Source organism: Camellia sinensis, chromosome 3 (assembly GCF_055761805.1).
Source record: "Camellia sinensis isolate YWXY chromosome 3, ASM5576180v1, whole genome shotgun sequence".
NCBI lineage: Eukaryota > Viridiplantae > Streptophyta > Magnoliopsida > Ericales > Theaceae > Camellia > Camellia sinensis.
Window position 1 is genome coordinate 17326280 of NC_138963.1, and position 18721 is coordinate 17345000.

At 36.6% G+C, this 18721-nt stretch overlaps 2 protein-coding genes across 5 annotated transcripts in view; both read right to left on the reverse strand.

The window, feature by feature from the left end:
• Positions 1 to 5600: 5600 nt before the first annotated feature.
• LOC114280497 (putative receptor protein kinase ZmPK1) lies at positions 5601 to 8314 on the reverse strand. The gene has a single exon (XM_082919182.1). It carries the CDS (start codon positions 8188 to 8190, stop codon positions 5785 to 5787), a length of 2406 nt encoding a protein of 801 aa, XP_082775308.1. The 5' UTR covers positions 8191 to 8314; the 3' UTR covers positions 5601 to 5784.
• A 7284-nt stretch (positions 8315 to 15598) lies between these two features.
• LOC114273533 (serine/threonine-protein kinase ATG1c) overlaps positions 15599 to 18721 on the reverse strand; it is a 12960-nt gene continuing 9837 nt past the window's right edge. Inside the window, exons 8-13 of one of the 4 annotated variants that reach the window (XM_028215336.2) lie at positions 18476 to 18548; positions 18022 to 18383; positions 17556 to 17920; positions 16741 to 17020; positions 16206 to 16276; positions 15599 to 16017 (exon numbers count right to left, since the gene is read on the reverse strand). In XM_028215336.2, the coding sequence (XP_028071137.2) occupies positions 15778 to 16017; positions 16206 to 16276; positions 16741 to 17020; positions 17556 to 17920; positions 18022 to 18383; positions 18476 to 18548 (1391 nt within the window). In that variant the 3' untranslated portion in view covers positions 15599 to 15777. The remainder of the gene's footprint in view (positions 16018 to 16205; positions 16277 to 16740; positions 17021 to 17555; positions 17921 to 18021; positions 18384 to 18475; positions 18549 to 18721) is intronic. The other 3 variants (XM_082919174.1, XM_028215337.2, XM_028215338.2) reach the window with 3 other exon arrangements.

The window sequence follows — 18721 nt, forward strand, 5'->3', positions numbered from 1 at the left end:
TGCATCACAGAGAGAGGAACAACACAGAAGTGCCCTTTACCTGTTCGACAAAATGCCCCAGTGAAACCTTGTCACTGTGCTGTCATAAGATGATTAAGGAGATAGAGAAAGAGAAAGAGAAGGACAATGAGAGGGACAGAGAGGGTAGTAAGATATCATTGAAGAAGGGCAAACTAGCCAAGAGCAAACTAGCCAAGAGTAAATCAAAAAGCAAATCTTCGACTAAGGTATCTTTGAAGGAGCTTGTAAATCAGGTGGATCAACTATCTACTGATGATATGCCTAATGTACTTCCCCACCGGTCTACACGCATTCGAGGCCCCCCCAAATCTCTTTCACTTGGAGATTTTGTGGGACCGTGGCAAGGGCCCTCAAATGTAAACAAAAGGGGATTGAGGGACGTAGATTCGGAGGATAGCTCAATTGAGTGTGATTGTGATCTTGGTACAACACAGTTTCGCTGGACTGTGGAAATGCAAGCCTCACCTGAGCAATCACCAAAGCAGCATCAAACACCTAATGCATGGAACACACCAACTAGAGTGCTAACTGATGTTGAGCAGTGGCCAAAATTGACCACTGTGTCCCCATTGGTGGCAAACGAAATGATGTTGTCAAATAAATTTGGCTCACTTAGTGCTGATCAAAGGAAAGAAGTAATGGGTTCTAAGCAACGAGAGAGTGATAAGCCCGTGCGAGCTTGTCGAAATGAGGATTCTGTTGATCTACATATGGAAGATGGTAGTGAAGGTCTGGATACACTTGCTACATCAGGTAAACCTCTACAAGTTGGGAGCTCTTTAATTAAAGAAGAGATTAACAAGGTGTCAAAATTGAAGTATAAAATAAGTGCCCATAAGATTGAGAACCAAGTAGATGGCATTTACAATGTCCCTATTGAGATCTCAAAAAAGGCTTTTCTCACTGGGAAAATGCTTTGGTTGGATACTTCATTGATAAAAGATTCTCTTTCCATTATGTGAAAACTTGGGCGGAGAAACTTTGGGGAAATTTGCTTGAGGACGTTGTCTCCATTGACAATGGTTTTTTTATTTTTAAAGTAAAAAGTGAAGAGGCTATGAACACAATCTTGGAAGATAGCCCCTATTATGTTGGGGCTAGATTGATTGTTATTAAAAAATGGCAACCTGGACTAAAACTAACAAAGTGTGAATTTTCAAGTGTGCCATTGTGGGTGAAGTTGTACAATGTTCTTTTGGAACTTTGGAGTGAAGAGGGTTTGGGTTACATAGCTAGCATCTTGGGAACTCCTCTTTATTTGGATGAGCCAACTTTCAAGAGAAGCAGACTTACGTTTGCTAGAATTTGTATTGAAGTGCCAGCAAATAAAGAGATCCCTAAGTCTTTCAAAATAAATCTTGGTTATGGTGACCCATATGAGATTCTAGTTGAGGTACCATGGAAGCCCCAAAGGTGTGATGGTTGTAAGACTTTTGGCCATACCACTAATTTGTGCCCTCAAAAGCCAAAGTCTTTGAACCCTCCCTCCTTCAAACATGAGTGGAGAGTCAAGGACACTAAAACACAAATTTCGACTAAATGGGAAGTGGTGAAGAAAAATGGGAGAGATGGTGGGCAAGGTTCAACGCCATTGATCAACAAAGAGAGAGAGACGCAGTCTTCTATCCCCTCAACATCTAATGCCTTTGATGTCCTTGAATCGTGTGATATGGACGAGTTAGGAAATGGAGATTCAAGTCAAAAGTTGAGAAATAGAGGGAGTCCATCTTCAAGTGATCCTAGTTATGGGGAGACTTCAAAAGAGGATAACAAAAGAAAACTTAAAGCGAAACTTCATGACTTGAAGAATGCTAGAAGGAAATTTTGAATCCTTATTTTGTTAGGAATGTTGTGCTTGTTTTCTATAAGCTCAGTTTGTTTTTTGATGGAGTAGTTTATTTTGTTTATTTTTGTGCTCCCATCAAAAACTGTGTGTTGAACTTCATTGTATATTTTTCTTTTTTGGTTATAATATGACTTACTTATCCAAAAAAAAAAAAATCTATATGTATTACTTATTAAAATTATTAAAAAAAATTATATATGTTGAAAAACGTCACACTAACATATATACAGAATTTAGATGTTCCTCAACTATAACTCCAGTCCTTATTTTGAAATAATATTTAAAATTCAAATGAAACACATAAATGTTTCTTACCTTTTATTCCCATTTAGTACATCAATCAAATGTGTTCACATTTTTCCTATTTTTTTTCTTTTTATTTTTTAAATTATTTCTCAAGTCTTCTAACCAAATACAACGTTAAAGTTTTGATACCCTTCAACAATTAATAATGATAATATCTTATATAATATTGTTAATTGGTAAATAAATTACAATAAGATTATCCGTATCTTTTCTTACTTCTACTACATGTAGTCTACAATATGGCAATATGCGATAGTTATAATAGTACCTTTTCATGGTTGTGTAATTCCTGCATTCATAGGAATAGACCTTACAGTCTAGGTACCGTTGTCACTTATAAAGTCCTCTGACTTTATCTTGATTAGAGCATCTCCAACGATTCATCAAAATTTTCATTAAATTTGAGTAAAAAAATGACTTCTTTCTCAATCTGATACTGAATGCTCCAATGGTTCATTTTCATCAAATCTGCGCCGGGACAACCGGTTGGTCGACCGGCCGGTGAAGGCAAAAAAATTTTTTTTTTTTGTGAATTGTTTGAACCTTCTTTTTGAACTGTCTGAACTTTTTCTGGGTCAACCGGTAAGGCAAAAAAAAATTTTTTTTTTTAAAAACTGTTTAAACCTATTTATTTGAACTGTCTGAACCGTTTTATGGTAGACCGGTTGGTCAACCGGCTAGTCGACCGGTTTGTCTCCCTCAACGGTAACAAACAGTGATTTGGTGAAACCTGGAGCGTGTTCTCATTTTGGTGAAAGGTTTGGTGAATTCTCGATTTGATATTGATTTGGTGAAACCGTTGGAGCACCAAAAAGTTACTTTTTCACCAATTTTCAAATTTGATGCCAGATTTGATGAAGCGTTGGAGATGGTCTTGGGGAATTGGAAATAGGTATGAAATTACCCTCTCTAGGGTAGAGTTTTTACTAAGGCTTGGATTTCCTTCAGTCCATGATCTGGAGGGTACTATTGGATCCGTAGGAGTTCATTACGAGTCTCGCTTCGATAATTCGAACCGTTCAATGTGTAGAATTCATCGAGTATTATATGCTATAAACAATCACGTTGATTGGATATCGATAACTATCTCATCTGATCAGATTTCTGTCAACCGTTTATTTTTTCACCATTTATTTTTTTTTATTATACAAAACTGATTTGATCACGTAACTATCGATATCCGATCAACGTAATTTTTTACAGGTATATAATACTTAACGAGTTCTATACATTCAACGATTCAGATTATCGAAACAGGACTCATAGTAGGCCCCCATGGGCCCAACAGTACCTCTTACGGGCCTAACATGCATTAAACGTTAAAATTACATTTAGATATGGAGTGATTTTATTTACACACCACTGATTTATTCGATACCCACCATCTTTCAATTTTTTTTATTATAATTTTATCCTTGAGTTAAATTACTTTTTTAGACAAAATAAACCCTAACTTTTTCAAGCATAGAGGTACCATCACCGACTATGGCACGCCGTCTCTCCAGTCGCCAACTTTGCTGACTGCTGCATTCTCAGCTCCCGACCTCACTGACTGCCGCCTCACCAATCCTTGTCATGGCTTATCTTCTTTCTTCTTATTCGCGTCTCTCCATCTCTTTCTTCTTCACGTCTCTCTCTCTCTTTTCCTTTTACTCAGCTACCCTTGCAACTCAATGGTGAGTTGAGAGAGAGATATCTAGGGTTTGGGTTTTTAGATCTAGGGTTTGAACGAACGAAGAGAGGGATGCAAAAGGGTAGAGAACGATGTACGACGGAGTTAGAGAGAAGGGTTGGTGGGTGGTGGCTACGGTAACGAGTGCTAAAGAGGCTCAATGAGGTTGGCATGAGGAGAGAGGCCATGGAGAGGTGGATGACAAGAGAGTAAGGGGTGGCCATTAGTTGCTGGCAGTCAGTGGTGGAAGTACTTACAGTTACACTATGTTTGGGAACCTAGGAAAGAAAAGAAATGAAATGATTACTTAAGTAATAAGAGAAAAGAAAAGAAAAGAAATGATTGTGATTTTTCTCATTTTTGTTTGGATAAGAAAGAAATAAAAGAAAAGAAATGATTGTGATTTCTCTCATTCTTGTTTGGTTAGGTTTCATTAAGAGAAAAGAAAAGAAATTATTTTATGTTATATTACCAAAATAACCTTTTATATTTTCAATCATTTTATTTCTTTTATTTTTATAGGGACAAAATAAGTATTATGAAAATAGTGGTTTCTTTTCTCTCACAATCTCTCCACTTTTGGGAAGATTGAAAATGAGGCTCATAAGAGAAATGAGTTTCTCTCCATTTCTTCCCATTTCTCTCTACTTAGGTTATCCAAACAAATAAGAGAAATACATATCACTCCATTTCTTTTCTTTTCTCTCCAAATCACTCAATCCAAACATAGTGTTAGGGTTTTGTTGAAGAAGATAGGAGTAATTTGGTATTATTTGAAAAATGATGGTATGTATTGAGAGAAAATGAAATAATCTAAATTGAGTATGGTGTGAACTAAGAAAATGATGTGTATTAAAAGAATTTGTGGTTTGTGAATAAAATTAACCTTAGATATGATTGTTATTGTAGTTTAGCAAAAGCCAACCTATTTTGTAAAGGCTAAATTACAAATACACCCCTTTGAGATTTGTTTAAAATACGAATTGTTTTATGTGGTTTAAAAAATTATTAATATCTTCTGTCAGAATTTTTTATTTAACAGAATTAATTTAAAAAGTGAAATTCCTAACTGTTTACCTATACAATAATAAAATTATTTGACTTATTAATTGGAATAAAATTTTAATATTATTAAAAACTGTTAATTAACTTGATGATTTATTAATAAAAGACCTATTTGTTATGAAATTAAAAATCTTAAAAGACATAATATAATTTCTAAAATCATATGAAGTAATTTGTAATTTAAGCAAATTTCATGAGGTGTATTTGTAATTTATCTTTTTGTGAAGGGGTAAAAAACAAACTAGCTCATTGGAAACTTTGGAAACAACATTTTCCATTTTCAAAATCAAATGTAAAACATTTTTATTTTTATTTTTATATTTATTTTCAAACACATGAAACTCAACCTCCTTGGTTGAATTGTGTACGAAATTTAAAATAATAAAAAAACTTAAAATTTAGACTCAAAACTAAATATATTTACATATCAACTGTTCGTGTGGACTATTGATGTAACAATAATAGCAAAAACGAGTAGATATCTTTTTGATGGATGAAAAAATCCTAAATTCATTCACGTGAAGAAAATATGAAATAGGTAATTCTTATTAAAAATTGAATTTTTTAATAGAGACTCAGCTCTATTTATAATCCTATTCAAAAATCCAAATAGAAAACAAAATAGTAAAGAAAAAAAAAATTAAAATTTACCCAAAAATTAAAATTTTGAGTTAGAATTCTATAACGTTCTAAAGTATGCCCCAAAAAAGTGGCATCAAAATTATATTATCACAACAACAACAACAACAACAACAACAACAACAGAAAAACAAAACAAAAAAAAACAAAAGTAGCATAGGCACAAATTTGAAAGTCTAAAGGATAAAATTGGGCCAAGTTAACTTCATCAGTTGTTGTGTCCGTGTGTCGGGCATCAAGTGTAGTCTTTTGATTCATCGTCTTCACACTCTACTAGAATTTGAAGTACCGAAGCCATTGTTGGTCGCTTGTTCCTATCTTCCTCAATGCAGGAAACACCGATTTCAACCAGTGTTGCTGCTTGGTTCCTGCTAAACTGCCCTCCCAATCTTGGATCCACTATCTCCTCTAGCCAGGACTCTTCTCCACATTGATTTTTCCTCTTCACTATCCTCACAAACCTTGTGAGCTCTGCTTCCGCCTCCTCACCATCCACCACCACCCAATTTGAAAGTCTAATTCCCCTAACCATCTCTAAAATCACCACTCCATAGCTGTACACATCCACTTTTGCAGTGATGGGTAGGTTCATAGCCCACTCAGGAGCCAAATACCCTTTTGTTCCTCGAATACGAGAAAATTCCGAGTCAGGACCGCCTCTCTGAGACAGCTTTGCCAGCCCAAAATCCGCAACTTTTGGTTCAAAGTCACCATCCAGAAGTATATTTTCAGGCTTTACATCGCAATGGATAACCCATTCTAGGCACTCATGGTGAAGGTAGGCCAAAGCCTTGGCTGTCCCTATTGCAACTTTAAACCTCTCTTTCCAACCAAGAAAGTTGTTAGAGAACAAGTGCTTGTCAAGTGAACTGTTTACTACATACTCATAGACCAAGAGTCTGTGCCTTTTTTCTGAACAGAATCCCCACATTCTCACTAGATTCATGTGGTTGATTTTTCCTATTGTGCTCACTTCTGCCCAAAACTCTTCTTCCCCTTGAAATGCGTCTCCCAATCTCTTCACCGCCACCAACCTTTCATCAGCCAAAACACCTTTATAAACAGCCCCCGAGCCACCTCTTCCCAGCTCTTCCTTGAATTTCTTTGTTGCTTTCTTGAGTTCGGCGTAGCTAAATCTTCTGAACTGACTCGATATCACACGATACCCATCTTCAAGTGTGGCTGGCAAATCATGTCTCCTGAAAAAAACCCAACCTGTTACAAGAATGAGGATTTCGATCGCACCAATGGCTGAAGCAAAGGTGTACAAATAAACCCATTTGGCCCTCTTGCCAGCCATGTCATACATGGAAGTAAAACCCACTACAACTTCAGCATCAGTGGATCTACATACGAGTTTGGAGCTATTATATATTGTTTGTTCTGATTCTCCTGATGCTTCCACATTCATGGGCAGTTTTAAGTAAATCTTGCCGGGGAAACTTGGAGACTGGTAGCCGTTGAAAAGGGCACTTTTTGTGTAACATACCCCCTGCCCAGTCAGCCTATAGCTAAATGCTTCGCAATGGCAATCGTCCAAGCAGAGTTTCCTGCAACCTTGAATTGAAATTGATGGGCTATAATTAAGATCAAACCCATAATAATCTGTATACGGAAGCTCCACAAATTTCATCCGCCGAGAATTTGAACAAGACAAATTGAACTTAGGCTTGCAACCTTGATTCCAATCACTTGGATCACTGACTTCATAACCAGGAGGGCATGAACACTTTGGCTCTGGGGCATAAACACAAACACCATTCCTACCACATAAACCATGCACATTGCAAGGTTGTGTAAGAGCCTCCCATGAAACTAGCCACACTCCTGTCAAATTATTGAAGCTATAAAGCCTCAAATTGCCATCATAATCCATAGTAAGCCTCCTTTTGACCCCAAAACCCATATCAGAAGCACTAAATTGCAACCTATCACTTGACAAAAACACACCCATATCATCCAAAACAGCAATTCTACTACTGTTATAGTTTGTTCTTCCATTTTGGTAGACATTCAAATCAGGATTAGGCCAATACAAGCTCGATATCTCGGGCCCATCATAGATCAATCTCAACACATTATCATTATCAAAATACAAACTGAAATACCCAGAAGCAAAACTTCCATTTCTCAACCCAGATATCAATTTCATGCTCTTGGTAAATGTTTGAAAAGGCAAAAGAGTATCAGTAGGAAAATCAAAGCTTTGCCAGAGAATGTTACCACTTGAGTTCTTCAAAACAAGGTTGCCTGTCTCAAGAAGCTCTGCTCTATCAACATCAGTAGAGCTGGTATTGGTCTGCCAAGCCATCGAGCCATCGACATCGGTCAGAACCATGGCTCCATCTCGCCGGAGAGAGAGGCTGGAGCCGAGGCCGTTGACGGGTTTGTCTCGGTTAGCCATCCAAACAACTGTTTTGGATGATTGTGTGAACCAAATTCCAAAACCAAAGGCATTGGTACCAACGCTATAGAACCCACAAGTGAATGAATTGTCTGGTGAGGTAATGACATCTGAATCACCCTCAACAGACAGAGAAGACCCTCTTTTCAAATGGTTCAAAGTCTTTGAATTTGTGTGTGGAATCAAGAAAGAGACTGTGAGAAACAAGAAAATGATAGAACCAGTTGGGTTTTTCATGGCTGAAGAACTTGGTTTTGGTTGAGCAATATGTACATATGGATTAAACTCAGCTAAATTTCTCAACCATGTCAAGAGCTTTTTTGTCTGCAGATTTTTGTTGGTTCTTATAGAAACTTGTTTGTGGATGTAAATTCTAATGTGTAAAGAGAGAAATACAGAGAATAATGTATCTATATTATTATTGATTGATGTATTACAAGATTGTTGTGTATATTGATATTTTTATTTGTATATTACAAGTCCTATATATAGAGAGGTTTTGGGAGTAGTAGGTGTAGAGTGAGTGGTGGTAGTAGGTAAAGTGGAGGTGGTAGGTGGAGTGGGTGAGGAGTAGTGAAGGTGTGTAGTGGTAGTGGTAGGTTTTAGTGGTGTAGGAGGTGTACATTAACAGCCCCCCTCAAACTCAAGGAGGTTAGACACAAACCAACTTGAGTTTGGAGAGAGTTACAAAACAGAAAAAATAAACTGATAAATAAAATAAAACAGGATAGGAGACACGGTATGGTCGTGCCAGACCGTTGTAGCAGACAGTTTACGGGGTCATGTCGGACCGTTGTAGCAGGACAGTTTACGGGGTCATGTCGGACCGTTGTAGAAGACAGTTTACGGGGTCATGTCGGACCGATGTAGCAGGACAGTTTACGGGGTCATGTCGGACCGTTGTAGAAGACAGTTTACGGGGTCATGTCGGACCGATGTAGCAGGACAGTTTACGGGGTCATGTCGGACCGTTGAAGGAGGACAGTTTACGGGGTCATGTCGGACCGTTGTAAAAGACAGTTTACGGGGTCATGTCGGACCATTGTAGAAGCTTGTGGTGGTGCACCAAGGGGGCGACTTAGGGAGTGCGCCATGGGGTGACTTGAACATGATACTGTGTATAACCCCCCCTCAAACTCAAATAGGTGTGAAGATAGAAACCTATTTGAGGTTGAAACAAAGGGATTGATAAAGCTGACTGGTGTATAAGACACTGTATGAGTGTGTAGATAGGCTGCCCAAAAAAATATACATGTAGATATATATCGAGCCCTCAAAAGTCGTGCCCTCAAAAGGTGTGCCCGCACCCTCAAAAGGCGTGTCATCAAAAGGCGTGTCATCAAAAGACGTGCCCGAGTCATGAAAAGGTGTGCCATGAAAAGGCGTGCCAGGTTGTCGGTGTCAAAAGGCGCGCGATGCGCGTGGCTGTCTCTGTGTCATGGTCGTTATAAACCGAAGCGGAGGAGGCAGAAACTGAGACAGAAAAACTGAGAGAAACCTCTGAAAACTTCTTCATTTTGCTGAGAAAGAGAGGTCGTTTTGCTGAGAGAGATAGGCTGTAACACTCTGTTGCTGTTGCCCAGAAAATGGCTTCGTCGTCCCGTGGGCTGCTCACTCTCTTTCCCGATCTCAACGAGTCCACAGGAGAGAGAACTGGTGCGGTGGCCAGTGAACCTCAACCAAACACCGCTGGGTTTGCTCCGCTGAACTTTCCGATGCGGTGTGTGGAGCAAAAAATGGCGGTACAAACTGATATTGAGGCCAATCAGTATACTTTGAAGGCATGTGTGGAGTCCATGACGGCGGTCACAAACTTGTCGCACCGGCTGCAGAGTAGGACAAATGAGGTGCAGCAATTAAACTCCCAGCTGGCTCTGCTCCAACGCATGTATAAGGATGCGCGAGCAGAGATAAGCGTGCTAAGGGCAGAAAACAAGGAGCTGAAGCGGAAGGCCACCGTGATGTTCCGATTTGGAGGGCCGCCATATGCTGCAGTGGAGGAGCAGGGAGTACTGATCATGCCCAGTGGAGTGGGAAACACGGAGGCAATACCGGCAAGGGCCGGCCAGGACGGAGGCAAAAAAAAGAGACCTGCAGCAGAGTAGAGAAGAAAAATCCCACTGTGGGTGTGGTTGGTTTGTTTGTGTTTGTTTGTTTGGGTTTAATTTTTGTTTTGTTTTTTTTTTTTTTTTTTTTTTTTTTTTTTTTTTTTTTTTTTTTTTTGTTTTGATGTAGAATGGTGAGTGGGGTGAATCCCTGATATGAATAAAGCAAGTGTGTGGTGCAAACTCGAATGGTAGGTGTGGTAATGCAGAAAAATCAACTGGAATGAATGTAGTTTTTTTTTTTTTTTTTTTTTTTTTTTTTTTTGAACTGGAAAATGGAGTGATGCCGGTACTTGATTATGCAAAAGCTAATGTGCTGGTGCAGGTGTGTAAGGCTCAAAAAAGCACCCCTAAGAGACACCCCTAGGTGGGTGATGAATAAAAAATAAAAAATAAATAAAAATAAAAACAAGAGGAAAAGGTGGAAATATTAAAAAAAAAGTGTGGTGGGTATGTAAGGCTCAAAAAAGCACCCCTAAGAGACACGCCTAGGTGGGTGATGAATAAAAAATAAAAAATAAATAAGTGATGAATAAAAAATAAAAAATAAATAAAAATAAAAACAAGAGGAAAAGGTGGAAATATTAAAAAAAGTGTGGTGGGTATGTGGGTAATGGAAACATGGGTGGGAAAGGGGTCACCAACTGAGCTTTATAATCATGAAATCTTGAATGAGCACAACACCCAAAACAAACCCATCTCAAAAGAGCTCTGTGTGCGGGGGTAGTAGCAAAGTGAATCAGATCTCACGGCGCGAGAGAGACGTAGGGTCGGATCCCACAGCGGTGACCTCGGCATCATTCGACGACGGTTTGACTACGATGAGGGGATGGCGCGGTGAGATGGCGACGGTGAGCTCGCAGAGGTGAAAAAAAAAAAAAAAAAAAAAAAAAATAGAGGAGAGAGAAGAGAGGAGAGGAGAGAGAGAAGCGAAGAGTTTGTTTGCATGAAAGAGTCAGAGAGAACATGGGTTCTGTTTCTGATATCAATGGCCCGTTGCCTCAGCAGCAGATGACTGTAATTATTGGTTGCGGCGGCGGAGCTTGGGTTTGCCGGTGGAGCTTGGGTTGCGGTTGTTGTTATTGATGTCTTGCACTGGTGGTGGTTGCGGTTGGCCGGAGGTCTGGGTCGCCGGCGGACCAAACTGACGATAAAGACCGCGTTTGTCGAGCGGGTAGCGCTGCGGCTGTTGCGCGGCCCCGAGCTCCGGCGGCGGTACGGAGGCACTTTACAAGGCGGCGTCGGGGCCGAGGTCGACGGTGGTGGCTGCCGCGAGTGGCGACATGTGGGAAGAGAGAGAGAGAAAAGTTGATAAGTGGCGACATACTGTGGAAATCAACCATACCCATGAATCGGCTCTGCTTGGTTGCCGGTCGCCGGTCGCCGATGGTGGAGTGGCCGGTGGTGGAGCTGAAACCGGCGGAGCGGACACCACAGGAGGTGTGGTCGGAAATTGACCTCCAACGCCGGCGACGACAATGCAGATAAAGCTACAACATAGACGGACCTGCGATGGAATTTGTGGCAGCGGAGTGAAGGTATGTGTAGAGGTCCGGCGGGCGGCCAAGGCGAGACTGCCGCCCGCCGGTGAAGCAGAATGATTAGGTTGTTAACCTAGCTCTGATACCATGTAAATTCTAATGTGTAAAGAGAGAAATACAGAGAATAATGTATCTATATTATTATTGATTGATGTATTACAAGATTGTTGTGTATATTGATATTTTTATCTGTATATTACAAGTCCTATATATAGAGAGGTTTTGGGAGTAGTAGGTGTAGAGTGAGTGGTGGTAGTAGGTAAAGTGGAGGTGGTAGGTGGAGTGGGTGAGGAGTAGTGGAGGTGTGTAGTGGTAGTGGTAGGTTTTAGTGGTGTAGGAGGTGTACATTAACAAGATTTGATGTGGAAGTTTTAACAGATTGATATACCTCCATTATGTCATTGTCAACTCGCTTAATGGTTCTTTTCTTTCAGGCTTCGCACGAGTTCATTAATTAATTGACCGATAATTTTGGTAAGGACCAAAAAAAATTATAAAAATAAAAATAAAAATTGTGAGAATAGAAAACTTCCTTACTTGTTTAGATGGTTAATCAAGTGAGAAATAGTAACAAATGATGAGAGATAGTGAAAAAAGCATTCTCACCAAATTTACATTTCGTTTCTCACCAAAAGTGATGAGATTTAGTGAGGAATCATATTTTTTTTTCTTTTATTAATCCAAATATAATGATGAAAAATCATAAATATTTCTTTTGTTTTCTAGCCTAAGTGAGAAATTACAATTATTTTTTTTTCTCACCTCACCTCATGATTTAAACTTAGTGTAAATTCCATCATATCCTATCTTAAAATACTCATAATTATTGTATTACATTTTAAGATTATTGTACTTAAAGATTTTTACAGTTTTCATACAGAAGAATATACAGAGATTTGTAGATGGTACAGAACATTCAGCTGCTTGTAAGTTATTATTTTTTGTTTGAGAATCTATGTTAAAAGTGTTTTAAAAATTAGAGTATTTTTAGCTCTCGTGTTTTAATTAACTTTCAACTTAAAAGAAATTATATAATTAAATCACAAAAAATATTTATACTAATTATTAGGATAAATTACACTCTTGAAGTTTGAAAAAAATATATTAAATTTCACAAGTTTGACATAATTATATTAAGTTTCTTAAAGTTTTAATTCATAAAACATTTAATTCCATTTTCATTATAAATTTGTTAGTAATATAAATGAAAAAATAATGTTATCATCTATTTTACATTAAAACATATATTTTACCGGTGTATATTTGTGTTTTCATATCATCTGTATTATTTTTATCTTTTTATTTTATTTTTTTTTTGGTAATGGTCTCTTTAACTTTACTAAAAAAAAATATCAGTATAATTATATTTTATTTTTTAAAATCTCCAAAAAGGGTAGTGTAATTTACTCTAATATTTAATTTAATTATTGTAGATATTTTTCTAATGTATGTATCTATTATTTATTCTCGAAGAATGGGAGAAGTGGTCTACCAAGGTCCAAGACAAGCAACGTATGTTTGTTATTCTAGGAAAACTGGATATCGTTTGGGTGCGAATGTTTTGAAGATTAAGATGGCTTTATTTGGACTCCTATTATTGACAGAAATATGGTGACTGTTGCCTTATAAACGTCTCTGTTCTGCAGTTATATGACTCATTTCAAGATTCATTTTGATAATTAGAACTGTTTACTTTTTAAAATATATCAAGTAAAATATACTTACAAAATATCAAGTTAATCGGATATTGTTAACCATTTTATTAAATTATATTTGTATCTAAAAAATAAATGGCAAATGTCACTAGAGTTATAAAATTAAAAAAAAATATAAATGTATGAAAAGATTAACGATATTCAATTAATTCGATATTATAAAAGTATAATATATTTTTTATATTTTAAAAAAAATGAATAGCCCAAATTATAAAAACGATCTCTGAAATTAGTTCATGTGACCACACAAGTGGCTTCGGCACAAAAGTCATCCATTTGACACTTTTTCTCTGACTCCATATACCTTACACATTTGTAATAGGTTTTTCAAGCTGTAAAGTCAAGTTAAAATTCTCCACACAAATCACCATATAGACCCTATTCCATTTGATTAGTTATTTGGTGCAATTTATCGAACCTATTTACAGACTATTTTTAAATTTTAAGTATAATTTATAGAATCTATTTTCAGTTTATTTTTAAATTTTAAGTAATTGTGTTTAGGTGTTTGATATAATTTCTGTTAATTAATAAGATATAAAAAAATTAAAAAATTAAAAAAGAATATGTACCAAACAAACCTATGTCTCTTACATGATTTTTTAGGATAAACGAGAAAGTTTGGTGGATTGGGAAGACTCGTTGAGCATATAAGAGTGTTTTGAAAAGTTGGTAAAAAGTTTATTTTTTGACTTTTTAATTTTTTTTAGTGATTTTTTTGACAAAAAACTGATTTCTTTTGAATAAAAAAATTAATTTTTTTTATTAAAAAAATTAAAAAATCAAAAATTAACTTCTTTTTTTTTTTAACTTGTTACCAAATTGAGTCATAGATAGAAGTCAACAAAGGGTGTCTTGCTTTGTGACAATTCTAAATGAGAAGTTTGGTGGATTGGGAAGACTTTGCTTAATGTTGAGCATATAATTACAAGATAGAAGTCAACAAAGCGTGTCTTGCTTTTATGATAATCCATAATGGGACCATGCTTGTGATCATGTCACTATCAAAAAAAAATTGGAAGTTTGTTTTAATCATTGGCCAACGACATAACCCAATGAAAATTTGAAGCCGCCTCACATAAAAACCTCAAAGAAAAATCAAAGGTCCTTTCAGATTGTTGGTGGGTTGGGTTGTGATCTTTTACTCCCATTGGAAATTTTCAAAACAAATGAGATAATTTTTTGATCAAAATATTTTTATTTTCATATCAAACTTCTTTAAAGTTTTTCTTACATCAGAGATATGAGTTGTGAAAAATTTAATGGAAAATCAGATCAAATGTTCATTTGAATATGAGATTGTAAATAAGAATGTTATTGTATGCACATGCGGGTATATGCGTATGCGTTATGGAAGGTTCGTTTGGTTTAGTTTTAGGATTATGATTTGAATGTGGAGTTTTTTAATCATTTTTTGAAAATATAAAATTTGTTCGGTTTTGAATTTTAAAAATAATTTTGAGATGTTTAGTATTTTTTTTTTTTTTTTTTTGATTGATTGTTGTGAGAGAATGTGAAAAAAGAAAAGAAAGATGAGAAAGAAAAATTAATTAATTAATAATAACCAAAAAAAAGACAAAAGAGAAATTTTAAAAGTAATTTAAAAATATATTTGATTAATATATTTCATATAATTTATGATTTAAAAACAAAATTAAGTTCTAAAAATAAACCAAACCCTACTGTAGTGTTTTGATGATCCAAGCTCTTTTGAAAACACCAGTAAAAAAATCAACTTTTTAACTTTTTTAATTAAAAAAGTCGGCCTTTTATTCAAACACAACCCAATTTTTCACTAAAAAAATCATTAAAAAAATCAAAAAGTCAACTTTTTACCAACTTCCTAAAATATCAAATTTACACTAAATGTGGATGCTTAGGTGGTAGTGATGTGATGTGCTCTGGTGCCCATATGGCGTCGATGATGTGATGATGAGGCATAATTCAAGAGCACAGTCAACATCACGGAATATAGCCATCGACAAGACAACTATCCAATCAATGAAATCGCAGCCATTGATTGAGTAAATGCATGATTCGGTGGATAAGATCACACTCAATCACAATAATTAAAATTAAAAAAAAAAATTCTAGGCAGTACCCCAACCAGCTCATATGAGAATTTGAGAGTTCAAAGATTTTTAAATTTAAAGAAATAAAAATTTAAATTTAGAAGCCAGGTTCAACAACTCAACTTTGTATTAAGATGTATTTTTTTGTGATATATCCACCGCAACAAAACCTCAAAAGAAAGCACACTGGAATGTGAGGAGAAAATAAAAAATAAAAAATGAACATTTTTACCCATCTGTAAATTACAGAAATGAGAATGTTTAACATATACTAACATCATCATCTACACCCCAGAGTCAATCAAAAGAATAGCTGTACAAACAAATTATTATACACAGTGAAGCAGGGCTCTAACATCAGGATTGTGGTATTACAAGTTGAAATCATGAATTAAGGTGGGCATTGTTGACCGTCAGACTTAAGAAGAGCCATCCTTTGAGACCTTGAATGACTTTGCCTATTATTAAGGACATCAATGTAATTTCGGAGTCTATAGCGGTCTGATTCAGTGAGACAGAAGGGAGGATTGAGAATGAGTGAAGGTGCTTCGACGAGAAGGAAGACTAACAACCGCACTGCTTTTGAATAATAAACGGCTGCATTTTCCGTATCACCCATGTACTCATCTACCTGCCAAAGACATCAGTTCTCAATGGTGTTGCTGGTTCATTCAAAGTAACATTTATACATATTAAACTATGTATTTTATATGCGTTCTGTCGGCAGCAACAACAAAAGATTGGAGGCAAAAACACTAAAAAGAAACAAACAAACAAAAAGAATTTTCCATTGTATGTCCAAGATGTAAAATTCCTTACAGCACCACGCCTGCCCAAAGCAAGAGCAGATTGATAGATTGTCTCCATAGCATCTGGCATCTCTGTATTTCCTATTATCATCACAAAAATAACTAGTATAAGTATCTACATAAAAATTACAAAAAGGATACAAAATATGCTGTTATAAAGGATCAAACAAAGAGCCCCTTTATGTTTGGGATGTAACACTTCAACTCAACCAGAAGCAAAAGAAAGTAGCTCCCACATAAATAAAATTACTTTTATCTTCTAGTGTTATTCCGTGCTTTAATTTTGCATGACTGAAGTTTATAAGAAATATTAGTTTACAATACACGGAAAAAAAAAAAACAAGCTTGTCAAAGCTCTTAAATGAGTTAAAAAAGATGACTACAACAAAAAAAATATATATATATATATACAGTATGATTCAAAAGGATACAAGTACACATGCACTGATTTCTATATCACCATCATAGTATCGATAAGGACAAATGAACAAAAAAGCAAGGATGCCTTTCAACCAGTTGGTAACATCAAGACTTAAAAGCCATACCAGGCGCAATAACCTTGGCAAGTTCCTCAGCATTCCCAACTTCAAGAAGAAATTCCCTCTCAATCTGAGAGCAAATATCCTGAGGTCCTTGAGTGTTGGCAATATCAGGACTCCCATGCTCCTGGATAGTGCTCTCCCTCAATCTGGCCATCTCTCGTGATGGGCTTCCTTCAATAGCTGACGCAGCTTGGGTATGGCAAATGTGAAGAGCTTGCTTCCATATTGCAAGAATTACAAGCTGAATCGAAAATGCTTCTAGTTGCCTACCTGGCTCAATCTTCTACAGAGAACAGAAAACAAAGTAGTTGTTTGAATGTTCAAGGTACCAGCAACACATAAGATGATAAAATATTTAGTGAGACTCTGGCACCAAAAGTAGAGAGAAGAGTTGACTTTTGTGTAGTGGCTTTTTGGCTAAAATGTTGACTTCCCAAAATCGGCCTCAGTCTTTCAAGTTTGTATTAGTATACTGTTGATTGATGATAGTGACTTGATATGTAGTATTCAACAGATGCCCATCATATATAAAAGGAAACAAACAAGAACTAGTCCTAGATAAGAAAAGTTCTTAGGCATAGAATGAATAATTGGACATCGCAGGAGCAATAGATTATAATCCTAAATAAGAGAAGTATTTCAATTGGATTGTACTTGTTCTGTTGCCAGCAATACATCTTTTAATTGTGTGAATAACTGTGAGAGAGTTTGAGAATTGGGGTGGGGGAATAGAGATTTATGTATGATTGTTCTGGTCACTCCACATACACTACAATGAAAGCTGTTTGATTGCACGAGTGGGAATTGATCGGAATTACCTTTTTATTTACTAATTCTGTGATAGCAGAGGCAGCCCACTGCAATGACTTAATCCTGGTCATGCAGTGCAATGATGGCTGCTCTAAGGCATCTCCTATATCCATGGATCCATGTGAAGTCCCCGAAGGAGTAGAACTATGACTGTCCAAGCTTCCAACACGACCCAATCTACTGCCAACCGCACCAATGATTGGCATCGGGGCACTGGGCGTAGTGTTAAAATTTGCAGATTCTTCTTGTGGATTCTCTAACTTGCGTGGCAAATGGCTTGGCTTGGAAGCACTTACCAAAGACGATGACACATCCATTGGGGGTCCAGAGACAATAACATAATCCTGATAAACCAACTCTAATGAATCCACAACTGTAGAATCCATAGAAGGGATATGATTTAGCAAGACAGTTTATGGATCTAGACAAAAGAATATGGAAATAACATGTGGAACATTATGGAATGAAGTTTACCTCTTGGGTGTGTGTTCATTGGTCTTTGGTCTGTGGACTTCAAAGATTCTTTCAGATTTCCGTCTGAAGATCTACGACTACCAATTCTAAAACCAGTATGTGTAACAATACTATTCTTGGAAGTACGATCCATGTTGTTTGAAGTGTTAAACACTTCCTTCCTATCAACTTTTGTATCAAGAGAAAATCCATATGTAGACTTCATTGAGGGCCTCCTAACAAAGGATGGACTCCCATCAGGTCCACTGGAATCATCATCAAGAATGAAAGGCAAACAATCTTCTTGGGAACTTTCTTCTGCATTCCTCACAGGATTGCTTTCAGACAAGGAAAAACCATCTATGGTTCTTGGTGAACTATTCCTGCATAACAAAATGAGTTTTGTAATTTTGAGTAAAGAGCGAGAACTGTTCCATATTGGTATCAGGAAAACTAAACTATGCGACTCATTTACCTCAAAAATTCATCTGATTGCCTCAGAGACAGAAAAGGGTGATTAAAAAACTCTTCGAATGTCAACCGCTCCACTGCAAATGCAGGAGGGAAAAGATTATAAGGGAGAGGAGAGAAGGTTGAATTCTACTTAAGCTCATAAATCTGAATCATTTAAAGATCAACTAAATTCCCATGTCTCTTGTTTAATTCCTTCACTTGATTTGTAACTAGTAAAAGCTGCAAAAAAGATAATAATTCATCTTCC